Genomic DNA, 14,099 nt, shown 5'->3' with positions numbered 1-14,099 from the left:
TAATGAGAAAGCTGTACTGAGCTGTTGGTAGGTTTTTGGCTGTGATACCAAAAGATGGTTCTTTAGGTCCACGTGGGTTGTTCTGGATATTTAGAGCTCACCTGAACCCAGATTTATTTTGTTTCATCAAATGCCGTCTTGACACTTAAACACACTCAGAGCCTGGCAGGTTGAGTCTCTACTTCAGAGGACACTCAGATGCATTTGCAACTTCTTCTTTGATCACATTTGTTCCAGGAACATGTTTTTTTCATGCTGCCTTCTTTGTTGTTGTTCAGTCACTCAGTCGTGTCCAACTGTGCGACCCTGTGGACTGCAGCACGCCAGGCTTCCCTGTCCTTCACCATCTCCCAGAGTTTTCTCAGACTCATGTCCATCGAATTGGTGATGCCATCCAACCATCTCATCCTCTGTCATCCCCTTCTCCTCCCGCTCTCAGTCTTTCCCAGCATCAGGGTCTTTTCCCGTGAGTCGGATCTTCACATCCCGTGGCCAAACTATTGGTGCTTCAGCTTCAGCATCAGTCCTTCCAGTGAATATTTAGGGTTGATTTCCTTTAGGATTGACTTGTTTGATCTCCTTGTAATCCAAGGGACTCTCAAGAATCTTCTTCAGCACCTGCAACACTCCCTTCTGCAGTATTTCAATAATGTTCTTTATCAATAGCATGATTGATTTCTTTCCTCACTGAGGAAAGAAAATCGTCACATGTTGACGAACAGCTAAATTCTCTGTGATCAAGTTGTTTATATCACAATTTGCCTACATAAGACTTCCTGACAGCTCACCTTCCATATTTACAATTGTTACATTTCAGCCCTGGAGATACACGTCGAGATGGTTTAAGATTTTGAAGGTGTTGCTGAGATAAACCATTTAACAAGGACACTGAACTCGTGGCACTGGTCTTTGGTGTCATAAGGAATTTTGTTTTTATCATCTGCTTGTAAAATCCTCAGGAACCTCTTTCCCCCGACAGTCCTCATGTGGAGGTTGGAAACTGTAGGGCTCAGCCCTCCTCCAGCTCCCTAAAAACATGTGCCTCGGTGGCTGTGGCTCCATTCATGTCCAGTTTCTCCCATTTCTTTCTGTACTGAAGTATGATCAGGGAAGCACTGTTGGCTGCCAGCTCTCTCCTGTGACTAATATGGAATGTCTGCTGACGTTCAGATGAAGTTGTCCACTTGGCATACTGGCGCCCTTTTAGGGGTGGGCATCTCACTGATGCCCTGCTGGTGCTGGTGAGCTCCGCCCTTCCTTCTGCAGTCTGTGTACTGAATCCTCTCTTTGCTCGTGCAGTGGTATTATCAGTGATAAACAGATGTATCTACCCACCGTCCAAGAGCTGTTCCTGCCGTATACTTGTGACTGTGTCCACCTGGGGAGCAAAGACCTGCTACCATGCTCCCGTGAAAATGATTGCATTTCATTAAGAAATTTTGCCAGCAGCCCATCTGATTTTGTCAAGGCATTGTGTTTTCTTTCTGTTTGTTGTTTTCTACTCCCCTGACTCGTTTTGTTTTTAAATAATAGTATGTCATTTGTGCCTACTTTCGATATGAGGTGTGGAACTTTGAATAATCCTTCTTCTCCATTAGTGACAAAATCTGTCACTTTCATACTAGAAAGCGTTATTTTGCAACTGTTCTGAGAAAAAACGGCAAGACAAAACAACGTTCCTTCTGTACCCAGGAGCACGTGGCTTCCTCGGAAATGTCCTTGAATCCTTCCATGACCCCGAGCCGGCTTTTGTTTTGCGTTTTGTTGCCACTTCTGTCCCCGGAGTGGAACAAACAGTTGGCAGGTTTTCAGAAGACTTGTGTCCTTACTTGTACTTTGCCCACTAAACTGGTGTGACCTTGAGAAAGTCTCTTAACTTCTCTGGGCTTGAGTTTGATTTATCTGTAAAAGTATTTTTTCAGGTCCACAAACCCTGTGGTTTTTTATGACTGAATTTAACTGGTTAATTGTTTGCTTTAAGCCTGTGCTTCCAGTTCCCTTTTTTCATTGTAAAGTGTAATTTTATAAGCACAGCTAACAATTATGTTCATAAAATGTAAGATTTTTAGAAAGGAAAAACATCTTTATCTGCCATGTAAACCATCCCACAGGAAAGAGATTGTTGACAGGCAATGATATTTCTCAGTAAACATTGCCTTTTGGATTCTTTTCTTAATTAAAAAAATATTTTTTAATTGGAGGAAAATTGCTTTACAATGTTGTGTTGGTTTTTGCTGTACAACACAAATCAGCCATAATTATACATGTATCACCTCCCTTTTGAGCCCCCCTCCCCTCCCTCCAGTCCACCTTTCTAGGTCAGGTGGATGAACCTAGAGCCTATTATACAGAAAGAAGTAAGCCTTTCAGATTCTTAAAATGACCGGTTTGGTTTTTGTTTGAAACCCTCTGAATACTGCTGTTTTCTTTGCAACATCACATAAAGCTCCCAAATGTTCAGCCGAGAGAGCATTTTGAAATGCTGGCAAGAGTGAAGTTGATCATCCCAGCTCTCAGCTGTTTTGCTGCAGTGCCTTGGATTTATCATTCATAAATGATATAATACTGGTTCCTCCCATCCCCAACTTTGCATCTTTCAGTTTTGTTGAAACATGAAAAATGTCCTCTCATTTTCTGCAGCTTCTTAACTTTCCTTCCAGCTTTATTGTTATCGTCTCCCCAGGTCTGTCCTTCCCGTTTGCTTTTCTTAGCTGTATTGCATGCATGTATATATGTATCTATGTATATGGACGTGGTGCTTTTGAAGTTAACTGAGAAATTTCAAAGCAATGAACAGGAGGCAGTCACACAAAACTTGTTAAGTGCAATCTGCTGGGAAACAGAGTAGAAGTGAGAAGAAGGCTGGGAGAGTTAAACACACACATGACATTTATTTTTGTAGAAATAAAATATTCCTGAGAAATCACTCATTCTTGCCATTTCGTTTTTGGTTTCTATCATCTTTCAAGTTTTTCCTTGGAACCTTGTAAAGTGAGCTGTGAATGTAAGAAAGTTTTTCACGACATTCTTACAAGCCAATTCATAAAGATTTTAAAAACAGTTCCCTGTTCTTGTATAAAAGGCATGCACCCAAGTGTGTGGAAGAAGGTTGAGTAAGCGATGTTCGCTACAAGTGGTTGAGGACAGTGCAGTTTGAAAGAGAAGGTGGACAGTGGCCACGACCTGACATGAGGTAGCTTCCAGGGGACACTGGGATGGGAACAAAGCCAAGTGCAAAACAGCCTGTATCATGTGCTCTTGCATAAGAAGGAAGGGGGCAACAAGGCAAAAAACAAGCGTGATTGCTATTTTTAAAAGAAGAAACCCGGAAAGGATAAACCTTAAAAGACTGAGGTTGGTCCCCTGTTAGGTTAGAATGGTGTTGGGGATAGGATGTGGAGTGGATAGATACTTCTTTGAGTCCCTTTTTGTAGAGCTTCAACTTTGGGAAGTCTGATATTCTGCGTATTAAAAGTCAAAATAAATCATTAGGAACTGAAAGAAAATAGAAATAAACAGAACTCAGCCACATTTCTGTCTTCTCTGTACTGAGGAGAGAAAGAATGAATCCAAGTAGTTTATGAACAGAGTTTCTAACTGTGTACCCCATTCTTGGATGGCAGAGCAGGAAGAGAAGATTGTCAACAGATCCTGAAATCTTTGTTGTGGGTTTGTTCATTGCTGGACTGGGGTTGAAAGAGGTCTGAAGCTGCAGTAGATACAATGTAGGATTTAGTACATGAGTAAGCATGGTACCTTGTTAGAGGAGGAACACGAACATAGAAAAAGAAAGCCCTTTGGGGATGGGTGGGAATGAGATGGATCTTTTTGAACTTATGATTTATTGTGTGTGTATGTGTGTGTGTGTGTGTGTGTGTGTATACACACATACATGGGCTTCCCTGGTGACTTAGATGGTCAAGAATCTGCCTGCAATGTGGGAGACCTGAGTTTGATCCCTGGGTTGGTAAGATCCCCTGGAGAAGGAAATGACAACCCACTCCAGTGTTCTTGCCTGGAGAAATCCACGAACTGAGGCTACAGTCCATGGGGTCACAAAGAGTCAGACATGACTGAGCAACTAACATTTTCATATACATATGTAAATGTTTATTCATGTATGTATTTTGTATACCTAGACAGCATATTAAAAAGCAGAGACATTACTTTGCCAACAAAAGTCCATCAAGTCAAAGCTATGGTTTTTCCAGTAGTCATGTATGGATGTGAGAGTTGGACTATAAAGAAAGCTGAGTGCTGAAGAATTGATGCTTTTGAACTGTGGTGTTGGACAAGACTCTTGAGAGTCCATTGGACAGCAAGGAGATCCAACCAGTCCATCCTAAAGGAAATCAACCCTGAATATTCATTGGAAGGACTGATGCTGAAGCTGAAACTCCAATACTTTGGCCACCTGATGCCAAGAACTGACTCATTGGAAAAGACCCTGATTCCGGGAAAGATTGAAGGTGGGAGGAGAAGGGGATGACAGAGGATGAGATGGTTGGATGGCATCACTGACTCAATAGACATGAGTTTGAATAAACTCCAGGAGTTGGTGATGGACAGGGAGGCCTGGTGTGCTGCAGTCCATGGGGTTGCAAAGAGTCGGACATGACTGAGCGACTGAACTGAACTGAACTAATGTATTTTGTATATAACTGTAGTAAAGGAATTGGAGAATACTATAATTGTGTGATCAAAATTATCATCACCAGTGGACCCAGGAACACCATATAGATCCAGTTGGCATATCCTGGGAAGACACATCATCACTCATGTCAAATGCTGGCAAAAAACATTCATAACCTGAATCTAATCACAAGGAAACATCAGACAAATCCAAAGCGGAGAACTTTGTTTTCAAAAATAAGGCAGGGAAAAGACTATATTCTTTAGAAATGTTAATGTTATAAGAGATAAAGGCTATGGAATATGTTCCAGATTGAGGGAGACTAAAGGCACATGTCAGTTAAATTTAATATCTGACCTTAAACTGAATCCTGCTTGGGAGGGGAAAATACTATGAAGTGCATTGTTGGATAAATTGGAAAAATGGAACATGAGTGGAAGATTAAAGTATTGAATAATGTTAAATTTAGAGATGTTTATAACTGAGCTATTGTTACCAAGAGAGCCTTCCTATTCTTGGGGAAAATAAACTGCTCTTAGGGAAAATTTTTAGTATTTAGGGGTAAAGAGAGCCCAAATGATTAAAAAAATCATATGTACACATATTTCTGTATCTACCTATACCTGTGTACACATAGACACTTGATTGGGGGCAAGCAAATGAGGTGGAATGTTAACAATAAATCTAGACAGAGGCTATTCTGTTCTCTGTACTGTTTTGTTCTTGAAACCTTTCTTTATGTTTGACATTATTTCCAAATGAAAAGGTTTTTCTCAAGTAAATTTTACCCAAAAAATAGGCATTTGTATGTTAAATAGTCATTCAGTTCAGTTCAGTTCAGTTGCTCAGTCATATCTGACTATTTTTGACCCCATGAATTGTAGCATGCCAGGCTTCCCTGTCCATCACCAACTCTCGGAGTCCACCCAAACTCAGGTCCATCGAGTTGGTGATGCCATCCAGCCATCTCATCCTCTATCGACCCTTTCTACTCCTGACCCCAATCCCTCCCAGCATCAGGGTCTTTTCCAATGAGTCAACTCTTCGCATGAGGTGGCCAAAATATTGGAGTTTCAGCTTCAGCATCAGTCCTTCCAATGAACACCCAGGACTGATCTCCTTCAGGATGAACTGGTTGGATCTCCTTGCAGGCCAAGGGACTCTCAAGAGTCTTCTCCAACACCACAGTTCAAAAGCATCAATTCTTTGGTGCTCAGCTTTCTTTACAGTCCAATGCTCACATCTATACATGACCACTGGAAAAATGATAGCCTTGACTAGACGGACCTTTGTTGGCAAAGTAATGTCTCTGCTTTTGAATATGCTATCTAGGTTGGTCATAACTTTCCTTTCAAGGAGTAAGCGTCTTTTAATTTCATAGCTGCAGTCACCATCTGCAGTGATTTTGGAGCCCAGAAAAATAAAGTCTGACACTGTTTCCACTGTTTCCCCATCTATTTGCCATGAAGTGATGGGTCCAGATGCCATGATCTTAGTTTTCTGAATGTTGAGTTTTAAGCCAACTTTTTCACTCTCCTCTTTAACTTTCATCAAGAGGCTCTTTAGTTCTTTGCTTTCTGCCATAAGGGTGGTGTCATCTGCATATGTGAGGTTATTGATATTTCTGCCAGCAATCTTGATTCCAGTTTGTGCTTCTTCCAGCCCAGCATTTCTCATGATGTACTCTGCATATAAGTCATTAATCATGATTAAAAAGCAGCTCTAGGTCTAACAGTACTAGATTTTAATCATCATTTCCATTAGTATATTTACAAGTTTATTCTCAATTAAGAATAAACCAATAATGCTGAATCATCTCAAAACTGCTCAAAAGCTGTTAATCATTCAGCAAGACTATGGTAAACAAGACCTATACTGAAGAAAATAATAATAAATGGGAATGAATGAGAAAGTCTTCTATAAAAATAAATCCCTTTTACAATAGCAACAAGTATAAAAGGTACACAGAAATAAATACGATGAAGTCTATGTGAAAATTTTGAAAAACATCTTGGACAAAGAAATGATTATATTAAATGAGAGGGAACAAGTTCCTAAATTAGAAAACTTAATCAGATACAGATTGCTCTCCAGATAGACTCATTATAAGCAATGAAGACACTGCGATGTAGATAAATATGCCAATAAATAGGATTAAAAGGCCAGGAAAAGACCCAGGCATGTAGGAACATGATATAATAGAGGAAATTTTGCAGACCAATGAAAGTATGGACTATTCAAAAAGTTTTTAAAAAAAATAATAATTTGTTTTCCATATGAAAAAATAGAGCTCTACCACACTCTAGAAAAAAATCTATACTGTGGCATTATAGATTTAAATAGAAAGAACAAAGGTTTAAAATTACACTGGGAGAATATTCATTTAACTTCACTGTTACAAAGGATTTCATAGGCTAGATGTGCCAACAACATAGGACATAATTTATATATTACATTAAAATGAAATTCTCCACAAAGTTATCATATACAAAATGAAGAGCCAAGTCACAGACTGGGGATAAGTAACCATTATAATCCCTGGTGGCTCAAATGGTAAATAATCCACTTGTAATTCAGGAGACTTTGTTTGATCCCTGGGCCAGGAAGATCCCCTGGAGAAGGGAATGGCTACCTGGAAATCCCATGGACAGAGGAGCCTGGAGGACTATATATAGTCCGTGGGGCCACAAAGAGTGGAACACGACCTAAAGACTAACACACTCAACAAAAGATTGTTACCAGAGCTCAGGAGACTGTCCTTCAAATCATTAAGGAAAAGGGGCAAATGAAATAAATGGGGTGTTCATGGGGCATAGACTTTGGCAGATGGAATATTTTAAAGCATGTACAAGTGACCATGCCATCTTTGAGGGCAAAATCTGTTAGAGCAGCCTTCTTTCTTAATACTTGTGTTACTGAGCTTCCAGGTTTGTGTGAGTGTGTGCATAGCCACACTAAGTGTTTTAACATCAGACTGTGGAGCTATTTCAGTGACTGATATTATTATGTTGTGAAATTTCACAGGACCAGCCCTTTCCAGAGCAAGAAAATGGCTTTTAGGCTGGAATAAGATTGGAAGGCATCAACCACCAATATCCATCTGTATTTTGTGTGCTCTCTGTAGCTGAGGTAAGAGATGATGTTGCTGCTGCTGCTGCTGCTAAGTCACTTCAGTCGTGTCCGACTCTGTGTGACCCCACAGACAGCAGCCCACCAGGCTCCCCTGTCCCTGGGATTCTCCAGGTAAGAACACTGGAGTGGGTTGCCATTTCCTTCTGCAATGCATGAAAGTGAAAAGTGAAAGTGAAGTCGCTCAGTCGTATCCGACCCTCAGCGACCCCATGGACTGCAGCCTACCAGGCTCCTCCATCCATGGGATTTTCCAGGCAAGAGTACTGGAGTGGGGTGCCATTGCCTTCTCCGAAGAGATGATGTTACTGTTAGGCTAATTGTAATGACAGAGGAGAATTTTATAGAGAATGACAAATTTCAGTGCTTTGTGTTATAAACAAGTTCCAATACATTATGGATTCATTTTATTCAGTGATGGGTGAAATATGTTTTTTAATGATTTTTTTTCCTTCTCTGAAGATTATAATTTTTTAGTAAGTCCCTCCTCACTAATGGTTACTCTTACTTAATTTAATTGGTAATAGTTTTCACCTGAGGTTGGTGAATCCCTGAATCCCACAGTGTTGCTTTTTTCTGTTAAAAGAGACATAGTTATTCAGGTTTTATCTGCACTAATGAGAAATGTATATGAAAAATATCCATGCTTATGAATTATGCATTTGCATACATACATGAATTTTATGAAAACTATATAGGGTTAAGAGCCATTGATAAAAGTAAATGACTTATAAAATACAATATTTACTAAATATTTTGTTAGCAAATTGATAAAAGACCTCAGTATTTTGAATAACATCAAACATCAAAAACACTATTCACTTAATTTGCTGATTGATTACAGTTATTAAACTTGTATAGCATTTATAGGAGGTGTGTTTTCCAGACTGTATTATTATTTTCTTTGTTGAGTGTGCTGGATGCATATGTCAGAGTTGAAGTAAGATCATCCCCATGTTGGTTTTTGCTTGGTACTTCAATGTCTTGGGATGTGAATCTAAATCAGGCAGCAGGAGATGGGGTTTCTGAAAGGAATATTTGATAGGTATTGAATGTCATTGAATAAATAACTTGTTGATCAATGGATATGTAAATTGATCTCAGAGTCCTAGACTGAGTAAAAAGATAATTTTCTTGCAGAAAAAATCTTAGACTTGAAAGATAGCGTCTAGTTTGTCCGCATTTAGTCTTATCCAGATGTCATCTATGAATTTGTTCTCTAACATAAGCAATTTTGGTAACAATTGGTTCATATATGTTGATGGTGTCGACGGAGTAAATGGAAATGCTGATTTTGTGTACACTTCAAATGCATGACTCAAAGATTGTAAACATTCTGTTTTACAGGTGTGTGGTTACCATCTAAGGCTTCTTTTAGATGGTTATTTAAGCTGCTACGATTTTTGGACCAATGTTGGCTTCCCTGACATCCATCCAGTGGGGTGGTGTGAGAAAACCAAACATGACTTATACATCCCTCAGGGTAAGTAGGAGGGAAAGGCAGTCAGCTTTATCTTAACAATGATTTATGAAATACTAATAAGAGAGCCTGTGTGAATTGATTTTCAAAATGAAAATTTGATCCCAAAGAGCCATAAGACTACAAAGATATCACTCTTAGAAATAAAAAATGTCTTTAAAAGCATCAGTGATCATCTGGGTCAAGTATTCTGAGGTATGTAGGGCAGAAATAAAATCTTACAACAACATTTTATCTTACATGAAGTTTATTAAGCTTTATAAGGAATGAAGAAACTAATGTTTAAATTACGTTAAAACATTTCCCTTAATCAGTGATGCTGCACAGTAAGGAAACTTGATTCACTGTATATCATTTGTTTCAAGCAGAAATCACAGCAAGCAGGGAACTCCAAAAGAGAAAAATTTCATTATTTTAAAAAATTTTTATTTTTTAAATTTTGGATGCATTGGATCTTTGTTGCTGCTCACGGGCTTTCTCTAGTTGTGGCAAGAGGAGGCCACTCTCTGGTTGAAGTGTGTGGGCTTCTCATCATGAAGGAGGAAAGGAACAGGCCGAGCTGACTCCATCTTGAAAACGAAGGAAACTCTATCTTGCACTTTCAGTGAATTTTGGACTATGTGCCTGGTGGCCATGGGGATAACATACCTATGGCCAAACTGATAAACATGATTCCGTACCAATATTTCCCATCGCCAAAAAGAATGTAATAATCCCCTATGTAGTTAATCACCTTTATAATCGTTATGGCACCCATTGGTGTAATCTACAATGTATAACCAGCTGACTCTTCTGAATATGAAACATGGCTGTAACCTGATTGTATCTCCCTTTAACACTTTCCAGGCTAGGTTTAAGGAATTTGGGGGTGTGGGCTTGAGCAGTACACGTAAGGTATATAAGGTTTTCACAAAAGTCGGTCGGGGTCCCTGGCTAAAGAGGAAAGTCTGCCTCGGACCCGCTGGTGTAATAAACTGCACTCCACTATCCACGCTGTCCTTCTGAGTGAGTTTGTTTCCTGGAGGGTTTGGCTGTAACAATCTCAGTGGCTTCTCTCATTGCAGAGCACAGGCTGTAGAGCACGTGGGCTCAGTAGTTGTGGCTCGGGGGCTGTAGAGCTCAGACTCAGTAGTTGCGGCGCAGGGCATGTGGGATTTTCTCAGACCAGGGATCAAACCCATGTCCCCTGCATTGGCAGGTGGACCCTTAACCACTGGACCACCAAGGAAGTCCTTCACTATTTTCTCTGATGGGAGTTAAAAATTTTGTCTTAGTCTCCTATCTCAGTTCAGTTCAGTTCTGTTGGTCAGTCGTGTTCAACTCTTTACGAGCCCATGGACTGCAGCACGCCAGGCCTCCCTGGCTATCACCAACTCCCGGAGTTTACTCAGACTCATGTCCATTGAGTCAGTGATGCCATACAAACATCTCATCCTCTGTCATCCCCTTCTCTTCCTGCCTTCAATCTTTCCCAGCATCAGGGTCTTTTCAAATGAGTCAGTTCTTCGTGTCAGGTGGCCAAAGTATTGGAGTTTCAGCGTCAGCATCAGTCCTTCCAGTGAATATTGAGGGTTGAGTTCCTTTAGGATGGACTGGTTAGATCTTCTTGCAGTTCAAGGGACTCTCAAGAGTCTTCTCCAATAGCACACCTCTTTAGGCAAGAGGAACTGGGTCTGGCAGACGTGGCTGAAACCTTTCTTATCTGCTGAGAGCTAGCGAGGGGACAGTTCACAGGTTGCGATGCTGGTGAGCCCGTTCCCTTGACCAACACTCTTTTGTATTAATATAAGGTCTCCTGCTTGGGTCTTAGACTCCAGATGACCATGGCAATGTCTGGAGTCACCATATAGTTGTTTTATTCTCAGGAAGCAGCTTGGGGTGTCCTCTGGGATCCACCCCCAAGGCTGGTGGCAGGGTCCCCTGAGATTGCTGGATCTCATGAGCCTGTGACAAGCCCCATGCTCATCAATTTATCAAGCCCTTACTGTGTACAGACCCTGAGATAGAGCTTTGAATAAAATAAATCCTCTCTGTCTTCATGGGGCTTTCGTTCCAGAGGGGAGGAGAGGATAAGCAGAAAAGGATGCATGTTCAGCAGCCTCAGGGGTAGAGGCTGAGAGGGGCACAGGCCTGCCCTCGCAGTAAGTGTCCTGAAGACAGATGCTTGGACAGATGTGTTGCAGGAAGGAGGACCCCTTCCAGGGCCCAAAACTGGGTTCTTGTCTAATAAGAATTGTTGGAAATGAACTGTCCAAGGAGCAGTGTCAGCATGTGCTGACAAAGCAAGAGATTTTATTGGGAAGGGGCACCCGGGTGGAGAGCAGTAGGGTAAGAGAACCCAAGAGAACAGCTCTGCCACGTGGCTCACAGTCTTGGGTTTTATGGTGATGGGATTAGTTTCTGGGTTGTTTTTAGCCAGTCATTCTGACTCAGGGTCCTTCCTGGTGGTACTTGCCTTGTTCAGCCAAGATGGACGCCAGAGAGAAGGATTCTGGTAGGTGGTTGGACATGTGGTGTCTCCTTTTGACCTTTCCTGAACTATTCTGGTTGGTGGTGGCTCATTAGTTCCATGTTCCTTACCAGGACTTCCTGTCGTAAAACAACTCATGCAAATGGTTTCTATGGTGTTTGGCCAGGGTGGGCGGTTTCAGTCAGTGTGCTTCCCCTAACAGATGCACAGGACAGACAGCTAGGTGGCTTCTGGGAAGAAGCCCAGCCTGCAGGTGTGTGGTGGAACCACAGGGAGGTGAAGGCACTGGAGTGCAGAGGTGAGGGCCAGGAGCCGGGAGGTGAGTGGCAGGTGTGGCCATACCTTGAAAGCCCTGTAAGGAGTTTGATGTCTCTTCTGAATGTCATTCGTCTGAAATGTCTACTGAGCTGAGTGGTCTGGGCCAGGCCAAGGCCAACCGCTTTAGGGACATGGGCAGGAGGGGCAAGTGTTCTGCGTGTACAGACAAGGAGCAGAGAGCTGGGACTGCCCCATGGCCTGGGGGGCTTCCTGTCATTCATTCCTGCATCTAATTCCCTGGGACTGCTCTCTATCAGGCTGTCGCTGGCTTGGGGACTCATGAGCTCTGCCCTGCCCCCCTCTGCCCATTTTGGAAGCCTTCACAGGAGATGAGAGTCCATCAGACCACCAGGTCCTGGTTCCATAGTTTAATGAGTTTTAGGATTTGTAGAGAATGACATGCATGTTGAGAAATCACACTCAACAGGTTTGAATTCCATACACTGAAAACACACTGAAGCAGTTCAGAGATTTTCATTTAAATCTTTTGTGTCTGCTGAAGGACATCGAATTTATGGCAGAAAACTGAATAAGAATAATATGGTTATTATGCACATGGTTACATCTTGGGGGCATTGTGGGTAATCCATCCTTTTTTTTAGGTTATGGAAAAGATAAATTTTTTTGGATGGATTGCCTGAAGGCATGAAAATTACAAAATGCTCCCGAGAAATTATTCAGAGTTCTGTTAAGTATTTTCTTCCTTAGTATAAAGCAGATTTTTACTTCAATTTAAATTTCTTAAAATTCACTATGTATTCTGTTGTGTTTAATCTTTAAAGAATCCTTAACTTCCTATGACTTTTATCACTAAAATTTTCAGTTTTCTATGGACAAACCTTCCCCCCTCCACACACACCCTTTAAACATACAATTACATACTTTAATTAAATGGAGAGTAGAAAACTTTGCACTGAAAGCCAGCTAAAATTGCCTGCAAGGCGGGAGAACTGGATTCGATACCTGGGTCAGGAAGATCCTGAGAAGGGAACGGCTACCCATTCCAGTATTCTTGCCTGGAGAATCCCATGGGCAGAGGAGCCTGGTGGGCTTCAGTCCATGGAGTCTCAAAGAGTTAGACACAACTAAGCAACTAACACTTCCACTAACATTTTAAGCGCCTTTTAGAATACATTTCCTTTTGCTTTTAATGAGTTAGTCAATTAAACTTAGTCTGGTGCTTTGAGACCTGCTGATAAACCAGGTAGAATTTGACTGTACCTGGTCCAGGTGTATTTACGTGCAATGAAAAAGAGGGTGGTATTTCACACAGATTCAAGGGGTTTGTGAGAATTGGGTAGCACATACTCACATGCTCTGTATCCCAGCAGCCTAAAGGGTGTTCAGGAGAGGGGGTCACGGCCCCGCCTCCTCTGGGCCCTCGGGGAGCCACACACTGGGGAGGGGCCGGAAGTCTGGGGCCAGAAGCGGCCCGGCCACCTGCTGACTACATCCCCTGAGGATAGCCCACCCCCTTCCCCAGGCTTCTGTGTCCTGCTCTGTAAACCAGTGTTTGCAGCTGCTCAAAGTGTTTCATTGTTGTTTTTATTCGCTCGCTAAGTCGAGTCCGACTCTTTGTGACCCCATGGACTGCAGCGTGCCAGGCTCCCCTGTCCTTTACTACCTCTTGGAGTTTGCTCAAAACTCATGTTCATTGAGTTGGTTATGCTATTCAACCGTCTCATCCTCTGTCGCCCCCTTCTCCTCCTACTCTCAGTCTCTCCCAACATCAGGGTCTTTTCCAGTGAGTCAGTTCTTCCCATCAGGTGGCCAAATCATCGGAGATTCAGCTTCAGTGTCAGTCCTTCCAATGAACATTCAGGGTTGACTTCTTTTAGGATGGACTGGTTTCATAGACTTATTTCAAGGAAAGAGAGTTATAGAGATATGAAAATGCTTTTAAAAATATACTAAAGGAAACTAAAGATCAAGACCCAGTATAGACAGTAAAGAAGCAGGAAGAAAACCTTCTTCCAGGCCCCAGATAGTGTGTATACTTTCTAAATTTCTAGCCTGGCTAACTTACAGCCAGGAAAAGTAGAGCTTTATCATTGTCATAAGAATCCTTG

General features: G+C 41.7%; 1 protein-coding gene across 1 annotated transcript in view; it reads left to right on the top strand.

Moving 5' to 3' along the window:
• L3MBTL4 (L3MBTL histone methyl-lysine binding protein 4) overlaps positions 1-14,099 on the top strand; it is a 154,909-nt gene that overhangs the window by 11,276 nt on the left and 129,534 nt on the right. Inside the window, 3 exon segments of the mRNA XM_061399436.1 lie at positions 7,658-7,762; positions 9,110-9,245; positions 12,633-12,712. Of these exon segments, the coding sequence (XP_061255420.1) occupies positions 7,658-7,762; positions 9,110-9,245; positions 12,633-12,712 (321 nt within the window).

Source organism: Bos javanicus, chromosome 24 (assembly GCF_032452875.1).
Source record: "Bos javanicus breed banteng chromosome 24, ARS-OSU_banteng_1.0, whole genome shotgun sequence".
Classification (NCBI taxonomy): Eukaryota; Metazoa; Chordata; class Mammalia; order Artiodactyla; family Bovidae; genus Bos; species Bos javanicus.
The sequence above is the reverse complement of the archived record's forward strand: the minus strand, read 5'-3'. Positions and strand labels throughout refer to the sequence as shown.